General features: G+C 51.1%; 5 protein-coding genes across 5 annotated transcripts; 1 reads left to right on the top strand and 4 right to left on the bottom strand.

The window, feature by feature from the left end:
• Positions 1-1,056: 1,056 nt before the first annotated feature.
• Positions 1,057-3,101, bottom strand: N7458_000281 (putative MFS alpha-glucoside transporter; the record flags this gene model as incomplete). The annotated part of the gene is made up of 6 exons (XM_056903675.1): positions 1,057-1,136; positions 1,201-1,371; positions 1,449-1,911; positions 2,004-2,429; positions 2,507-2,806; positions 2,886-3,101. 6 exons carry the CDS (start codon positions 3,099-3,101, stop codon positions 1,057-1,059), a joined length of 1,656 nt encoding a protein of 551 aa, XP_056771442.1.
• An 811-nt stretch (positions 3,102-3,912) lies between these two features.
• Positions 3,913-5,209, top strand: N7458_000280 (caspase family protein; the record flags this gene model as incomplete). The annotated part of the gene is made up of 4 exons (XM_056903674.1): positions 3,913-4,413; positions 4,483-4,897; positions 4,986-5,047; positions 5,108-5,209. 4 exons carry the CDS (start codon positions 3,913-3,915, stop codon positions 5,207-5,209), a joined length of 1,080 nt encoding a protein of 359 aa, XP_056771441.1.
• A 1,044-nt stretch (positions 5,210-6,253) lies between these two features.
• N7458_000279 (uncharacterized protein) lies at positions 6,254-6,601 on the bottom strand (the record flags this gene model as incomplete). Its single annotated transcript, XM_056903673.1, has 1 exon — positions 6,254-6,601. One exon carries the CDS (start codon positions 6,599-6,601, stop codon positions 6,254-6,256), a length of 348 nt encoding a protein of 115 aa, XP_056771440.1.
• An 877-nt stretch (positions 6,602-7,478) lies between these two features.
• Positions 7,479-9,905, bottom strand: N7458_000278 (uncharacterized protein; the record flags this gene model as incomplete). Its single annotated transcript, XM_056903672.1, has 5 exons — positions 7,479-7,609; positions 7,700-8,537; positions 8,599-8,729; positions 8,792-9,018; positions 9,103-9,905. 5 exons carry the CDS (start codon positions 9,903-9,905, stop codon positions 7,479-7,481), a joined length of 2,130 nt encoding a protein of 709 aa, XP_056771439.1.
• Positions 9,906-11,124: 1,219 nt separating this feature from the next.
• N7458_000277 (uncharacterized protein) lies at positions 11,125-12,043 on the bottom strand (the record flags this gene model as incomplete). The annotated part of the gene is made up of 2 exons (XM_056903671.1): positions 11,125-11,530; positions 11,622-12,043. 2 exons carry the CDS (start codon positions 12,041-12,043, stop codon positions 11,125-11,127), a joined length of 828 nt encoding a protein of 275 aa, XP_056771438.1.
• Between the last annotated feature and the right edge of the window lie 1,165 nt (positions 12,044-13,208).

Here is a 13,208-nt window from a genome sequence, read left to right as displayed (position 1 = left end):
ATTCGCTCCTGGCTCGATCTCGCGGCCTGCGGGGCTCGGTTCGTGTTCCGGAAATCTGCCTTTTTCGGGCAACGGCCTCTACTCCGCAGCTCCGAGCAGAATACCTTATCATCAAAACATATATTGAGGTTTGCTTTCACTTTTTTCATCCAGAACTTGAGGAATTTTAAACTCATAATGTCGCCCAAAATCAAGACTATATTACCACTTGCAGCACTCTGGGTGATGCTGTTTCCTTGGGTCTCGAATGCTGCCCCCTCCACGCCCGCTACTGTTCTTTTGAACCGAGATGTAACGGGAACTTGTTCGACGAATGCCGACTGCTCTGATCCAGATTTTGCCCACTGTACATGTTGCGATATCTTGGCCGGGCCCGTAGGGACTGTTACAGTTCTTTACTGTTGCTCTCGAACTTCGGAGGGGTCATGCTAGTTGTCTCCTTGGTTAAGAGTAATTAGCTTCCATAGATCTTTCGATTAACTCAATAAAGATAATTTTACTCCAGACAAACCTCCTGTGTCGTTACAGCCACGTGAGCGTTGCATCACGCACATGCGGAAATAGTGATTTTAGCCTTGGAGCTTTCCGGGGGGTTTCCACCTAGCGTCTTCCTAAACTTCCTACGGTTCATGGGTGCTGAAAGATGGATTTAACCTCGAGAATCTTGTGTCGCAACACATAGGGATAGCCCTTAAAGGCCCAAACGATCTCTAGCTTGTGTTGGATTAATCATCTAGTTTACCCCTAGTTATAGCCATCGAATTGCGTTGCCGAGAAAAAAATCTATCCGCCAGCAATTGTTTACAAGTAGTCTGTAAGATGAGAAATCAAGTAATATGCAGATAAGCGAATCGTTATATCATAGTGTCTTATTTAAGTAAATTTCTGATCTTGGCTTGGTACACAAATTCCTCGTTCAGCCTGCGTACTAAGAATTCGGGATTACGATACATGTTGGTTCTCAGCAAGAAGAAGTTCACCTTTTTCTTAACTACATGGCCTAGGTAATAACATACAACGCTAACACTCTGTTAGAAAGACTTTCTCCAAGCTTCCTTACATGGCCTCCTCCACATGAGTAGTGGACTGCACACCGGCCTCCGCCTCCTTGGGAATATAACTTTGCTGGGAGAATTCTATACACTCGCTGTTAGAGCCTCTGTTCTATACATAGCCGGTAACAGCTGTGGAAATACTTACGTTCGACTCTGGTGGTCCTGAACTTGCGCGCGTGCACATTATTAGCGAAGAGTAGATCGATTTCACCAAAGGTGCGGTCCTTGGTTTCCGGAAGTCGGAACCAGCACCAGAGGTTGCAGAGGAGGTTGGTGCCGGCGTAGAAAAGGGCTGTCTTGGCGCCCCAATTCCAAGCTACAAGAAAAGGGTTTGGTTAGCTGGGTTCAAGGAGAAGCTGCTGCCACGTCAAAGAAAAGAAGAAAGGAACTTACAGGTCGATGAAATCATGTGAGGGGTAACAGAGTTTTGGAAGATTCCAGTGAGGTTGTAGACAAATCTGCCGATGGTAATAGTCTTGTAACGCAAGCGTCCGGACGGGGTCTCAGCGACGATAGGATAACAGACTGGGCCGATGGTAATCATGTTGACGAGAGTAGATATGACAAGCAAAATGCCAACGGCGAGCTGAGATTGAGTCCCAGTCGCCCATCCGAGACCACCAATCGCAATAAGACAGAAGAACATGAAGGTGAGACCCGTCATGTAGATTGTGGCTCGGCCGAAGTGCGGGAAGAGCAGCCAACAGATGACACCGCCGATGATGTAGCATGCTGAGAGCGCGATGTTCACGTCAAAGGCCTGGATTGAAGTAAAGCCGGCGGCCTCGAGGAAGGTAACGGAGTAACCCAGAATGGCGTTACCGCAGAGGATCTGCGCGGCCCAGACAACACAGTTCTACAAAGGAGCTCAGTGAGTCAGTTTTGCCACGAAGTTTGAAATATTGAATGACATGGTCCATAAAAAAGGGAGAGAAGGCATCAACTCACGATTTCAGTCCGGCGCAAGTTCGCTCCCTTGAAGCAATCCAAGAGGGAGGCTCCATCAGTCTCTGCCTTTTCCAGCTCGGTGGTGTATCGGATATAAGCCAGGGTAGCGTCCACGTCGCGTTCCTTGGTTGGGGTATCCTGACGCAGCCGTATCAAAGATTTTCTCGCCATTTCCATCTTGCCACGTCGGACTGCGTTCCACGGGGACTCGGGGGCAAGGTAAGCACCTATCAGAAGCGGAATAGGCCAGACCCATTGGATCGCAAAGGGAAGTCGCCAGCCGATATCTCCATCGAGACTGGCCACAGCTCGGACAACTCCCGAAGAGAGGAGAATACCAGCACCCCAGCACATACAGACATAGGCCGTAACATAGGGTCTGAGAACGGTAGGAACGACCTCAGAGGCGTAGCTAGTAGAGAGTGTCTGGGGAGAGATTAAGATAGTTAGATTCAATTGATGGATGGCCCGACAAAAGGCGAGCGGAAGAAATGTGTACACACCTGGAACACGCCCCAGGAGACACCGCACATGGCTTCTCCAAACGCTAGGACCGGCAGGGAGGGTGCGAAAACGGGGATGAAGATCATTACGCTCATCCACGCCATAAAGAACATCATAGTTGGCCGACAACCGAAGCGGTCCTGCGCATACATGTTGACGATGAGACCGGCAAGCTGCCCGACGACGGAGGAGTTGGACAAGCCGGATTGCCATGCAGCGGGAATAAGGTTGTGTTTAGTGGCCGGGTCATAGACTCCGAATCGTTCTTGGAACTGAGTTTGGCCGTAGAAGGAGGTTATCTAGAGGTGGGACTGTATGTTAGTGGAGCTCTGGAGAACTTCGGTGAGTAATGGGTATAGGCAGAGGATTTCGCTTTACAATGACTAGATCGTAGCCCTCCATGACCAAACTGGTGGAAAGGAACATGGCCCAGAAGACGGCACTCTTGTACTTCGTCAAGGCAGCGCGAATGGTCAAAAGTCGGTCCGCCGCATCACTCTCCTGCGCCTGGTTGACCAGCTCGAGAGTCTCCGCACCACCGAGCTGCAAGCGCTGGACTTCGCGCTCGGTCAGGACAACAGTATCCACAGCCATGATGAACGGTATGGCAATAGGATCCTGGAAAATGTCGGGACAGGGAAATAAGAAGCACCAGATCAGCAGTCGATCAGTGGGCGAATCTTGTCATGCGGGGGAGTAATTCTGGAGACAGATGGCTCCAGATATATAGCCCTGTCAGTCACAATGAACCATCGTGCTCCGCCGGGACTTGCATCGAGTGGCGTGACAAGAGTAGTCGAAGATCAGATGCTGGATGGCCAGAACACGGCTCCACTGGTCGAGGTTAACGAGCCTGACTTAAAGCTTCAAAGCCAGCCCGTGGGGTCTCCGAGCAGATCGGCAAGGAGAGTCCGGGGACGCTCCACCCCCGCCGGGACATTGGAATTCAGGAGCTCCACCCCCGCTCCGAAGAAATTCCGAGAGCAGACAACAGTCAGAACACTAAGTGCAGTAGTACAGAATGCATAGCATAGCCGCTCATTGGGTACTGAACTATTCATTAGGTGGGTCTAGCCAGAAACGGCAGAAGTCACTTAAAAGGTGATTCACCAGTTCGCGATGGGGATTTTAAGGTTATCTTACCTAAAGGTGTCCACGGATCAATTGTATGTCCGTTCCTCCAGTCAAGCTTTTGCCAAGTCATGTGAACAGTCCAGTTGTTCGTGGTAGCCTAGGCCACGTGCATGTCTGCGGGGGAACCAGCGGTCCGAACCTCATCAAACCTAGGAACCACTGACCCTGAGTTGTAAATCTCTCCTACCTCTCTGGTGGTCCATTTTTACAATCAACATAATTCGGTACTTTGGCCACAGCATTCCAGCTATCCAGCTACTATTCGCCCATCATGCCCCGTAAGAAGGCCCTCCTGATTGGAATCAACTACACCGGCTCCAAGCATCAGCTGAATGGCTGCATCAATGACGCCATGAACGTTCGCGAATACCTAGTTCGAGACCGTGGTTATTCTCCAGATCAGCGGGATATGGTGATCTTGACCGATGCGCCGGAGAATCGAGGCACGCCATTCTTTCCTACTGGCGCCAACATGCTGGCTGCATTCAAGTGGCTAGTCTCCGGCAACAATCCTGGTGATTCGTTGTGGTTGTCATATTCAGGTCATGGGAGTATGTTTTCGTTGAAAGCTGTACTGTGCAGTGGGGAATTTCTGACAAAATACTTTTCAAAGGCCAAGTTCGAGATCCTGATGGGGACCGAGATTCTGGGTATGCATTTGAATCATCTGGATGTAACATGCAAGATCAACCCCGTGCTTACGATTCTTAGCTTCGATGACACTATATGTCCTGTTGATTTCGAACAGAATGGACAGATTACAAGTGACACGGTACGTTCAATTAAATAATGACTACAAACTTACCAAAAAAGAATGAGCATGTATTGAGTTATTACACAGCTCCACAAAGTGATCGTCTCACCCATGAATCCCCGGAGCCGGCTAACCATCCTCTTTGACTGCTGCCACTCTGGCTCTGCCGTGGAACTACCTTACGTGTTCCGACCCGACGCCGACGGCAGAGTGAACATGGTCAACAATGTCAAAGAAGGCATGTCGCTGGCAAAGGAGGCATCAGCCCTGCTACACGGCGGATTCTCCGTGGAGAAAGTCCGCGATGTACAGTCATTGATTGGGCGCGGATCGTCTCTGCTGCATAAATTCACACATCCAGATGCACCCTCGGATGAAAATGGGCTCGCTGATGAGAATTTCGTGGAAGATTGGCGCAATGAGGGCAAGGATGTGTGGATGTTTAGCGGTTGTGCTGATGATCAGACATCTGCTGATACGAGTATGCAAGGTCTTGCAACAGGTAAGCAGTATCGCGTTTCCCTTACCTAGAGTGCCTTTTATCCATGATCTATCTACCTTTGGATGTGTGTATATTAATGGAAATCTAGGTGCAATGTCCTGGGCGTTCATCAATACCATGAGGCACAATCCACGCCAGAGTTACATTCAGGTCTGAACACCCCGCAAATCATTAACTTAGGACGTACTAACCCGAAACCATCAATTATAGGTCCTGCAAAGCACCAGAGGCATGCTGGAGAACAAATACTCGCAGATTCCTCAATTGTCTGTTGGTGGGAAGTATGACCTGAACCAGCCCGTATATGTTTAAGCAAAGTCCATAGCACACTGAATCTGTACTTTGAAACGAAATTCATGGATTTATTGCATTATTTTAACCAGGGCCGAAAGATGTATCCTAAGGACGATAGAGGGTAGTTGGTTCGAGATGGACTGGAACCTTCAAAGTAGTATATTGGGGTTTTTGGGAGGCACAATTTACAGATCGCGTTTGGATTTTCTAGCCTTTTGATCTGATGCTGCTATACAATTCAATGGCTAACTAAAACCAATAATGCTAGCACTGCCTAAACCTGTCTAAGTGCATCTGTTAAATTTCATGCCTCAGGCATGAAGTTGCCTGGCTAGTGTGGGACTACCAAGTCGTTCGCTCCGTGTCTCCTCCGCAAGATGCGCACTGAATAGCCCTCATTGCAAGGGCTTGTTTTCCACCTTCAACTTTCCTCGTACATGTGATTCCTCTTTTCAGCTTTGAAGAGTATTTTCTCTTGACAACCTCACCCACGACTGTTCAGGACTTACCAGTCCTTAAATCGAGCTCTAAACATGGACCCTTCGAAAATTCGCATTCATTCACCCGACTTGTTCCTATTGGTGAGGACATAGCGCCGACTGAGATGGATAAAGCTGATGTTAAATCATTTGCAGGAGCGATGGAAAGAGGATTCGCCGCTTTCTCTAGACGCACAACGCGAAAAGCTTTTCGCCGAGTTTGTGAGCCTCGGGGTTAAGGGTCGCCAGGTATTTCTCCAGTGACCTTTTTTTCCCTTGCCCCGTCTGATCACGTTTATAGCCATACAAAGACCAGAAGACAGAGCGGCATCTCTCAAAAGCCTCGGACTTGACTCCCCAGGAACAAGACCTCTTGGCCAGTGTGCGCTATATTCCTGCTGAAAGGCAGTCCACGGATAGGCTATGGCTACGCACTTGCTATAAGCCCTCGACAGACGCTGCATTTTCAAGCATTAAAACCACGATAGAACAGAAATGCAGTGATTACCCGATCATGGACGATGCATCCCAATATGACTTCGGGTCCAATTGGGCAAACGTCTTCCTCCGCATGCCACAGCTCTTAGAAAGCTCTGAATCCGCCGAGGAATACGAGACTAGCGTGAAAGAGGCTCTTGATTCCGGAATCGAGGCCGAAGCCGGAGATGCGGAGCAAGCAGAGATGGATGGCTATGATCCGGAAGAGGACGCGCTGCCGTGGCCCCTTTTTTATGACGAGTACCATATGGCTCTGATCATGGGCCGCATCTACATCATCGATGCGAAGACGTTTGCCGAGGAGGGCCGGAATGCAGGCAAGGTTCTTGCTGTGTGGTTTGATGAGTGTGGGCGGGTGATTCGCTCGTATCGCCAGACTGTGGAAGATGCGGCAAGCTACGTTAATCTGGATGATTGCTATTTGACTGAACATGGTTGTTGGGCGAATGCGAGGATTGGGAAGGATTATGAATGGGGCGGGCCATTGGGTCCACCCTATGGTGATAGTAGCGAGGATGAGGAGGAAGATGAGGATTAGCCAGGTAGGACTCGACTAAAAATTAATGTCGGACATTCAAGTTTTACAAATCCATCAACCATCGCCCTACTAGTTCTAATTCCATTCACTCTCCGTATCTCAAATCAAGGCCCACTAGGACACACACCTAGCCTAGCCTAGCCTAGCTACCTAACGACAGGATCCATATTCCTACCACAGTCCATCCAATCTACTCCACTCGTCACCCCGCACATACAGTATGGTGTAGCCCTCCTCTCCTCTACAGAACCCAAACCACAAACCACAAAGTAAACACTGACCTAACAAGATACTTCTAGAAGAAGATCTATAAAGCAGAATCAGAAAGGACTTCAAAAACAGGCCTCAGTTACGTGAAGAGACCACAATCACACATTCTGGCTGGGCTAGCACGCGGTAGGGACACATGATGAAGATCCCTCAAACTAAGCCGAACCTGATCCAATCCGTCCCATTCCAGCCATAGCAGGTGAGAACAAGTTAAGTCAGATCAGACCAGGTCAGACCAGGTCAGGCCAAGTCAGAGAACCAAAAAAAACCCAGCGCCTCGCAAACACACCTAAACTAGAACCAGAACCAGAACCAAAAAAAAGGAGTAGAGTAGATCCCAGAATGATGAATCCAAGAAAGAAAAAGAAAAAAAAAGTGAGATCGAAAACCCCTTAACTCGGCCTAGTTAGGTAAAAAAAAACTGTGTAGAAAAGGGAGACCAGATAGGCGAGAAGAAGAGACATGAACCAGGACGAGGAAACTCCCCCGCTAGTAGCAGAAATCAAAGCAAAACGTCATTCCGAACATTGATAAACGCCCCAGCGCCGCCGTCTTCGCTGATTTCATTGACCAAAGCCTCCGTCTGCTGATATAATCGTTCCAGTGCAGCAGAGGAGGATTTCCCAAGGGAAACTAGTCAAGCAGATTCGTTAGCATGGATACTAAACACAGTATCAAAGGAAAATGCAAATGCAAAAGCAAGTGTAAAAGGTAATCACCCACCTAGTATAGCCGAATTCAACTCCTCAGCCACAGCAACCCTCCCCGCGGGATCAAGATAATGCCCATACATCGAATTCAGCGGATCCGGATACGCCACCAACGAAAATATAGCATCGAGCATCTTCTTATCGCCCCCGTTCTCGTCAGAGGGATAATCCACGCACAACTGTCGACCATACTGCAACGCCTCGGTTAGAACCTCGTTGAACGGCGCTACGGTTGTGGCTGGTTCCTCCGTGTCCATGCCATCGCTACCGCTACCGCCGTCCCAGGCACCGTCGTCTAGTTCCATTTCCTGGTCGAACACGGCGTGTTCGTCGGGGATGCCGCCGGTGCTGGGTGAGTCTGGGCGGCGGCGTTTGGGGTTTGACGTGCCCGGTGTTAATTCACTGGAGCGGCGCATCATTTCGAGGAATTTGCGGCAGCGGAGTTTGAAGTGGATTTGGGGGTTGTTTTCGAGGACGGAGGCGTAGTAGGCTTTTGTGTGTTTGAGGGCTTTGTCGATGTCGCCGTCTAGAATTGCAGCGCGGATTTCTGAATACGGGATTAGAGATGGGATTTGGAAGGAGGCGGGGAGGAGGGAGGGATTACTGTTACGGTTGATGGCTTCGCGGTCTTCTTCGACCTCGTATTTCTTCAGAGGCTCTCGTTGACCGTTTTGTAGTGCGACCGTCTCGGTGGCTACCTCTTCGGCAAAGGCTCTCGCCGTCTCGACGTATCCGTCATGTGCCAGGAATTGGGCTACTAGTTCTTGGAGCAGTGCTGACTCGTTGAGTGGGGGTTGCAGGTTATCAGTGCTGGTTGCGTTGATCTCTGCTTGTATCAAGGCTCGCTCTGACTATTAAGGTGGTTAGTTGAGGGCGTAGCAAAAATCAACCGGGGTCCACGATGATGCCTACCTTGACCATCCCATCGATATCAAACATGAACGGCTCCTGGCCAAAGTTTGCTTTCAGATGGACGGGCGGTTGCTTCTTCATCCCAACCGAGGGATAAAGCTTGACGTTTCGCAACTCATGGAATGCGTTTCCTAGTATATCATTGCTTAGCGGCTTGTCATTCCACACGTACTGGATATACTCGATAACGTACCCAAGAAATTCCCATTCTTAGTAAAGAACGCCGATCCCGTGGCGAAGTTCACTCCACAGCCCACAGTATCTCCAACGCCAAACGTCGGTCCATACCCCCGCCCCTGACCCTGGCTCTCGCCAAAAAATGACTTTCCATCATCGCCGTGATAAGCCCAGGATTCCTGTTCCCAACCAGGCAGCCGCTCGACTGAAGCCTTGGGGCTGGAGAATCCAATACCGATCATCCTGCAAGAACCCAGAATTAGCTCATTTCCTTCTTTGACCTCATTTACCAAGTCCCACTGGTAGCAAAGCAATGCAAAAACCTACCCCTCCTTCGGCTTGGATTCGATCTTGATCTCAAAGTAGTAGATCCCGCACTGTGGCGGCATAGGATGATCCGCCCGCAAGGCCGCCGCTTCATGATCATGCTTATGCACCGGCCCCGTATATCGCACATCCAGTCCCTCATTAGACAGTTCCAACCCGGCATATTTGTCCGAGGAACTCCACTGCGTGGGGAGCGGACTAAGCTGGTCCGTCGTTGCGGCGGAGGGTTCCTTCTCGATGATCTCATATGTCATTCCGCGATGGGACGGGGCCATGCGGGGGAGATGCACATGGCTGGATGATGCAGAGAGGGCAGGACCCGAGGCAGATGTGGATGAAGAGGCATCACGCTGCTGGGCGGCGAGCTTGGCTCGATGGGCGGCGTCGAGGCGGGAGATGTAGTGGGAGTTGCGGAGGTAGGACGGGGTAACGAAGGCCGGTGTATCGAGAAGGCCCAGGCCGTGGGGGAACTCGGCTGGGCGCAGATGGTTGGTATACTTGCGTGAGTAGGCGGGCAGGGCATCTGGGGACCCTGAGGTGCGCCAGGCGGAGTTCAGGTGCATGTCTGCGGCATCCAGGCCGGACAAAGCCCGGGGGAGACGAGCGTCAGGCTGGGAGAGTGGGGGGTATGAAGAGACCGGGTTCGTGGTGAGGAGGTGTGGGAAGGAGGGGGAGGAGCTGGAGATTGGAGGAGATAGAGCGGTGCCAGAGACAACGGAGGCGTAGGAGGAGCGGCGTGGACCGGAGGCGATGCCGTATGTTGGAGCTCGAGAAGCTCCACCAGGGAAGGGAAGGTCGGCCATGGCGGGCGGGTCAAGTCATCCACAACAGGCGGAGTGGATGACGGTGGACAAACCCAACAAACCTGATAGACTTTGGGGCACGACCAAGGCCCACACCCGTGGTGGCCTTGCTTTTGTCTGTTTTGGCCAGTTGTCCAGAGAATGGTATGTATTGTTGCTGATGTTGCGTGACAAGCGGGTCATCTGGGTTGACCGGAAGCAGCAACGAGGGCCGCGTCCAGAGGACCAAGGCCCTCCCAAAAGCCGAACAACAATGTTGTTTCACGGACCAGAGGGTTTCGGGCAGCCCTCGGATGGCCCCTTGGTGCCCACGAGTCCACGTCTGGTCCCTGGAAATCACCCCCACCGTGAAGGGTTTTACCGCGGAGTTCAAGCAACAGGGAGGTGAGGACCGAGGAGTCTTGTTCTGGAGTGAAACTGCGGGGAAAAGTGTCTTATAGTCAGGCCAGAAAAAGGAGGGGGAAGAAAGAGAGGACGAGTTGCAGACGAGCACGGTGCTTTGTCACGAGGTCCCCTCCCCGTTCAGGCCCAGCACACGCAGATAAGCAGGAGGAACGAAAATAGTCAACAAGGCTAGGATAGATAGATATGTGTGTGTAGAGATCATGATAGCAACTGTGTTATCCTGTCTAGAGTGGTTATAGAGAGAGGGTCGTGATTACAGCGACCTGTCATACTTCCTACGAGCCCTAACTGGCCAACTCGGGAGTTTAAATTCTTACAAAGAGATCCTCCATACAATCAGCCATAAAACAAGCTTAATTTTCTGGGAAGAAACATTATGCTGCACATGCCATAGTTCAGCAATAGAACAAAGAGAAGATATCCTCCCGGGTCAGTACTCTGTAGAATGAACAGACCAGACATGGAAGAAGAAAAGAACCAGTAGATCCCCGATCCCGAAAGTTCAAAAAAAAGAATCCTCAATGATTTATGATACAAGATGATTTCCAGGGACCTTTTTCAACGAAAAAAAAAAAAAAAAAAAAGCAGACTGAACAGTCACCACCGGGTACTGCCAGGAAACATGTAAACCCCCTATACAGCCTTCAGACCGGCCATACCCTTTCCATAGACGCCAGAAGCCAAGCCCAGAACCCGAAACCAAAACCAAAACCAGATGATCAAGCAAAAAAAAAAAGACAGACAAAAGCAAAACCGGGAACGGAACTCCCCAAAAACAGTGTAGAACAGTGTAAATCTAATGTACAGCCCCAGCTCATGCAGCCGAGGCAATAGCCGGGGACGAGGGCTCAACAATGTTCGATGGTGCTGGGGTCATCTCCCCATCACCAGTACTCTTCTCACTCGGGACAGCACTACTGCCATTGACTGTGTCGGTACCCGGGGCAGCAAGAGTCTTGTTATCAATATCCCCATTCTCCAGACTAACAGCCACTTCATTTTCATCAGACTCGGGTTTTGCAACCTTGTAGCTGCCCCACGCCGGTAGCTGCCACATGACGCCGGTGAAACTGCGCAGCTTGAGGGGTTGACGCTCCCATTTGCGACAGGGTGTGCCGCTGCGATCTAGAGCGCGTAGGTGTGCATTGATAGCGCCGGTGTTGGCCTTGGGGCCCAGTCGAGGGGCCATGGAGAGCTTGCCTGGTTCGCCGCCTTCGTCACTGTACGGATAAAGTATGTTAGCTTGTGTTCTTGTGTTCTTGTGTTCTTGTCTTTCTGTGTAGACACGGTCGGGTTCGAGGATAAACCTACAGGCGAGCTTTCTTCTTAGGACCGGGTCGACCGCGTACTCGCGCGATAGGCTCCAGCTGGCTGTTGGCGCGTTTGGTGCCGGGCTTGGGACCCGGGATTCCCTTCCGTCGAGGGGTATCGCCCGGGGTGGCCCCCGTGGCGGGTGTTGAGTTCGCGTCGGCGTTTGATTCTGCGTCCGCTGAGGATGGCCGGGCAGCTGGGGCTTCGGTGGAGGAGGCCGGTGAGGATTGCTCGGTGGGCTTGTCGGGATTGGATGTCGGTTCGGGGGTTTGGGTCTTGGTCTCGGGGGAGTCGGGGGTTTCCTCCATGAACTGTCGCAGGGCGTCGGGGGCCAGCTTGAGGGTTACGAGGAGCGTTGTGGGAGCATTCTTTGTAGCCCCGGCTCGATTGGAGCGACCGTTGGGGGTAGAGCCAGCTGGCATGGTGGACGCGGAGAAGAGACGAGGGAACGAAGGAACGAGGCGTTGGATTCGGGGCGAGGTCGTGGGATGGTCGTGGGAGGGAGGGATTGAAGGGGGTGATGACGGGTCCGAGTGCAATCAGCGGATGATGGTGACGTGGGCTTTTAATTTTTCCTTAATTGGCGAGATTGCAGGTTGAGGCGAAAGTAGTCGATGGTAGGAGTGTTGAGCGGGGATGGGATCATAGTATGGAGGAGTCGGGTATGGGGAAGAAGAGGAGGGAGGAATAATAAGAATGGGTGGAAGGGGAAGATGAAGGAAAAGGAAGGGGAGGCCAGGGGGGGGAGGGCGTCGAAGTGGATTTCATCTCGTTCTTCTGACGATGGGAAAAGGTTCTTTCGTGAGCGACTTTGTGGTACGGCCCTTCCACTTTGTATTGACTCGCGGCTACGGGGGACTCTGACTAGGAGTACTGCTAGTACACGCCGGGTGAGGCTTCGCGTCCGGGTCACTGTATTACCACTCGGCCACCCCCACCACGCCCCTAAATCCAACCATGTCTCTAGTTGCATGACAATACCAATACGAGCCCCAATCTTCGATGCAAACGAAAGCAGATCACTCTACGACTCCCCGTCCTTCGCCTTTGATTTGACGGAGGCATCCACGACGACTAAAAAAGGGATTTTAGGGATCAGATTCGCCAGAGCCGTACAGCATCACAAGATGACTCTATTTCCTAGTCTTTGATTTTCATACAGAGGGATCGCATCTATGTACGATCTGTCTAGAATCATCAATACAACCCTAATTCTAATTCTCCCCTCCTAACATTCCACGCCAACGCCAACCCTAACGAAAATTCCCATCGCAGGAGTATAGCCGGAATCATGTTTCTTTTCCCGAGCTCATTCCTGGCACCGCTCCGCCGCATCCCGAAAATGGCTCATTCGTGTATAGTCATCCAAAGAATACTCACGAGCACACAGTGTGTAAGTACAGGATGTACTTCCTATTAACTCAGACGAAATACCTTCATACGCAATGACCCTCTCTACAGTAGTCTGCACATCACCTTTCCACATCTCAACCAAGACACGACACACGACACACGACACCAGAGACACCCAAACGACCCAGAATCCAAGCCAAATTCGCAACGCCATGGCCTGATCCCTCCGATCAC

This window comes from Penicillium daleae, assembly GCF_028827525.1.
Source record: "Penicillium daleae strain IBT 16125 chromosome Unknown utg000001l_segment0_segment0, whole genome shotgun sequence".
Classification (NCBI taxonomy): domain Eukaryota; kingdom Fungi; phylum Ascomycota; class Eurotiomycetes; order Eurotiales; family Aspergillaceae; genus Penicillium; species Penicillium daleae.
The sequence above is the reverse complement of the archived record's forward strand: the minus strand, read 5'-3'. Positions and strand labels throughout refer to the sequence as shown.